The 4,689-nt window shown below is 31.2% G+C and overlaps 1 protein-coding gene across 1 annotated transcript; it reads right to left on the minus strand.

The window, feature by feature from the left end:
- Positions 1-2,207: 2,207 nt before the first annotated feature.
- On the minus strand, positions 2,208-3,393 carry LOC131660569 (protein OXIDATIVE STRESS 3 LIKE 4-like). Its single transcript, XM_058929827.1, has 2 exons — positions 2,840-3,393; positions 2,208-2,762 (listed from the first exon to the last, which is right to left on the minus strand). The coding sequence occupies exons 1-2, from the start codon at positions 3,121-3,123 to the stop codon at positions 2,303-2,305; spliced, it is 744 nt and encodes a 247-aa protein (XP_058785810.1). The 5' UTR covers positions 3,124-3,393; the 3' UTR covers positions 2,208-2,302.
- Between the last annotated feature and the right edge of the window lie 1,296 nt (positions 3,394-4,689).

Raw genomic sequence — 4,689 nt, forward strand, 5'->3', positions numbered from 1 at the left:
CGTATCTAGGATACTAATCAATGGTTGAAATTTTTGCAATATTATATACTAATTTCTCTTATAAGATGGGATTAAAGAGAAAACATTGTGCCCTATAAAGAGTCTAATTACATTGATAGTATGCACTTCTTCCAACGATGTACAGAAGCGTCGTCAGAATAGTTTGACTCTTTGCAAAAAGCCACCAACTAACTTTTCACATACAATTTCCCTAGAGACAAGTCTTCCTTTTAAGTATATGAATCAAATCCCTTTAGACAATGACTCTAAGTCCAATACTTGTGAAAAATATCTAAACAATCATAGGGAAAATTGGGCCTTAAACAAAAAATTATTGTGTACTCGTCCTTAATTAGAGCGTGACCAAATGAAAACAATCGTCAACATCTTCTAAGCTTTCAAAATAAGCCTTAGACTATCATGAGAATTGCCTCAGGAAGAACAAACCATAACCATTTACATAATTGAAACTACTTTAAATCTTAAAAAATGAAAGAATAACGTCACAGTAGACTTACCTCCTTTATACTCGCACCAATATTGAAAGATTTTGATGAATGCATGACATATAGAGTGCAACTATGAGGGGGCGATCAACAGATAATTCAAGACGCTTGTATCTGCGAGCCCATCAGCCAGATAGTAAAGCATGCCATAAATCACCGCCATGCTAAGTAGAGACAAGAGCTTGGGAGACAACTATTCTAAATTGACCACAAAGCCTAATAAACAAAGCTCAATAGCGAAATAGATCATAAGGGTACATAACCTCATTTTCCCTCCACATTTCAAAACATCCCTTACAATCTTAAAAGATCAGTCTCCGAATCAGATGCATCCCACGCATATGCAATTACCCCATCTACCTTATTTAAAAGATAAAATGCGGCTTTCTCTAAATATCATTCACTCGTTCAAATTTTGTTTCTTACTTTTCTTATTGACTTTAAGTGTTAAAATTCTAACCTTACATATGAGCCCTTTCTATCGAATCAAAAACTTTGAACCACAATAACTCACAGAGAATTCAGCTACTCCAATTTTCATACACTTCAAGAGCAAAACAAAAACTCCAAATTTAATTTCTCAATAATTTGAACTCTCACCCTATTTTAAAATGATATAGAAACGTATTATCCATAAAATATAATATAAATATTAAATTTCTTTATTTATTTGAAAAATAAATATTAAATTTATTAGTCTAAATACTAATGCATCAAAAAAATTAATCTCAAAATGAAATAGAGGACCAAAACTATTGTAGGAATAGAAATGAATCTTGTTAAAAATCTATAGGATACGTTGAAAAGTCAGCATGACCCATGTTAGCCGTAAAGGCAATTAGTCAAGATATTATAGCTTAATACCAACTACAAATAAACAACCCAAATAGCAATTTCCAACCAAACTAGTTTAACATTATACTAATACACTTGAAATCTTATTCTAATTCAAGTTTAATTTCAAGTACAGACAAAGGGACCACAACTTGCCCTATCATAATAGAACCTTAATAAAGACGTAAAATTAAAGCCCTTCTTTTTCTAGCATCCTTATCAATACTCTAAACAAAGGATAAGATAAGATTTGTTCAAGATACGTTCCAACCATACTAATCACAAGTAACCATACTTTCATAATCACCACTCATCTATCCAAACTTTTGTTGTTTATATTTTTCTATAGCATTAATGTAATTCCAATAATTATATCCATATCCATTTTGTGGAATACAAAGAAACAAAACATCATCAAAAGAAGAAACAAAAAATTGTTGACTATTATGAAGCTTTCATTACTTTGGTAGACCCACACCACAATTGAATATACAAGGAATATCCTTTAACAAAATTCATAGTTATTAGTTTGTAAATCCTAGCTAGCTCAACCGGAAAAAACGCCCAACATCCTGCCAATAAGACCATTATTGTTAGGTTGGACACAACCTCAGGGTGGAGGCCGATATTGTTAGATTAGACGGAACCTCGAGGTCAAGGCCGATATTGTTAGAATAGACAAGGCCGATGTTGTTAGATAAGACAGGCCATCAGACCATGGTCGATACAGACCATGGACCTAAGGTCGATATTACGTAGCCAATATTTTTAAATTAGACATTCGCGGATTCAAATCCTTACTCTCAAGATTGTGTGTGAGAGTTTTTATTAGTTGCCTAAATATAAAAAATATAAAAGATAGACATATAGAGATCAAGTTATTCAATGCATTAACTTAGTAGTAGTTCATTTAACAACAAAAGAATAAAAGAAAAAACTTTATGTTAAAGTTAATTAATTAATTAATCATCTTCATCATCTTCCTCATCATCATGTTCTTGTAGATCTGCAAGAGAAAAACTCCTTGACTTAAAGCTTCTAAGTCTAAGCCTCATTTCAGCAGCATGAGATTCATGCATTCTACCATCCCCAACCTGAACTTGATCTTCTTGTTTCTTCTCCTCTCCCAAAGAAGATGAAGACGAAGAGGATGAAACTTTTCTCGTCTTTTCCTCTTCTTCATAATCATAATAACCATCACCATAATCATCATCATGATCCTCATTCACAGGCAAAAGAGGCATGGATTTAGGGTTTGACCATGAATAGAAAGACGATTTTCTCGAAAATTTAGAAGCAATTAAAACCCTTCTTCTCTTGTTAAAAGGACTCTCTTGCTTTCGCAATTCAGTTAAATCGCTTACCTGTGATAGATCTGTAAATGACTTTGATTTTCCTTCAAAATGACTTGATAATCCCCTCCTAATCCAAGATTAATCAAAAGTTAGAAAATTAATCAAGAGTAGAGAGAGAGAAAATAGAGAGAGAAAGTAACAAACTTGATAGGGAGAGAGTCTTCCAAAGAATCCAACGAACCCAATCCACTTCTTGTCTTCATCTGACTCTGCACTTCCTCATCGTTGTCACTCTCATCGGGAGTCCCAATCGACGACGAACTCTCCGGCGAACCGCCGCCGAAGAACTTCGACGATCCCGAGATCCGGAACGACGTCGGAGCTTCAACTTCATTCATGAAGAGGCGGCGGCGTTCTTCGGTTTGATCGGAAGGCGGCGGAGATGAAGGAACGTCGATGGTGAAAGTGGGACCCACTAAAATCTCCATTTTAACCCAAAGAAAACTATTTTTTTTTAAAAGAAATTGAGAATAAGAATTTGATTACCCTTGGCCGGTTCTTCTTTTCTTTGTTTTGGGCTTATGAGTAAAAGGGTTATTTGTCATCAAAATTCAAGAAGAATAAAAAACACTAACAATATGTAACTAACTCAACACAATCAATGAACTATTAAATCCTTCTGAAACCATTACCATTAAGAAACAAAGAAAGAAATGAAGTGTGTTTGTGTTGTGAGTGAAAGTAGAATGATTATATAAAATTATTTATGAATAAAAAAATATGATAGGGATAAATACTAAAAAAAAAAAAAATTAATAATGGGAAAATAGGAACGATGAGGTGAGGGTAGATGAGGGAGAGAGACAGAAGGGTGGTTTGACACGTTTGGAATGACGTGGCAAGAAGGTAGACCAGATAAAATCTGTTTACATTGTTCATCATCATGGGGTGTCTTACTCTCATCTCATTCTTATCCAGTTATCCTTATGCATGTTTCCTTTATGATAGATCAACTTTGTGTTTCCTTGTTTACTACATTTACTTTTTGTGAAGTTAGATTTCATTTCATTTTTCTTTTCTTTTGTTAATAACAAATTTTTATTTATTAAAATCAGATTTCAATTTAGTTTTGGTTTAATGGCTTTTTAGAGTTTATTTTAATTCTTTATTTTTAAAAAAATTATACCTTTAACTTTTCAAAATATATTATGCTACCTGAGCAAGGATTGACAAAACGGGTCATAGTTTGTCAGACCAGTCCGCGCATCCTCCAAAAATAATGGATTAAGTTGAAATTTCGTTCACTAAATTCTGCCTCTGATAAATCTATTGTTTGACAAAACTCGTCCCGCCTATTTGTTCAGTCCGTCCCGCCTTAAACTCTTCTGTTTTAATTAATTGTAGTAATTTCAATTCTTGATGATGTAATTTTATACATTTATTCTTGCATATATGTAATATTTTTTAAGTAAAATTTATTTTAAAAATGCTTTGTAATAAATTGTTCTAAATGAAAATTTTAATTTAAAATAAATCTATTAAAAAAAACCGACATGTTGTCCGCCATATTAACAAGGCGAGTTTAATTTTTATATTCATTGACAGATTTGTTCATTTTTTTTTTCTTTTTGTGGGTTTAAGGCGAAGCAGACAGATAACATCTTATTGATTACTCAATCATAAACTAAGTTTTTTATTTTAATTTGTTAATAAAGTTTGTTTAATTGACATTCAAAATTATTTGAAAATAAGAAATAATTCAAATAAACAATCACAAGAATATATTATTTATCATAAAATATTATTTTTTATGAAAAAATGAATTATTTTTTATAAAAAATTATTTTCATTTTAATATAAATAAATAAATATAAATTAGTCAGTCAAATTTAGATTGTTTATTTATAATTAAAATTGAAAAAAATTACTTATAATTTTTTTAGATATAATGTGACACTTTAGATCCACAAAATATGACACAAACAACAAAAATATTTTTTCATTAAATATAATATTAGTCTTTTTCGTCTATTAGCGACGAATTTAATAACTGA

Source organism: Vicia villosa, linkage group LG3 (genome assembly GCF_029867415.1).
Source record: "Vicia villosa cultivar HV-30 ecotype Madison, WI linkage group LG3, Vvil1.0, whole genome shotgun sequence".
Lineage (NCBI taxonomy): Eukaryota > Viridiplantae > Streptophyta > Magnoliopsida > Fabales > Fabaceae > Vicia > Vicia villosa.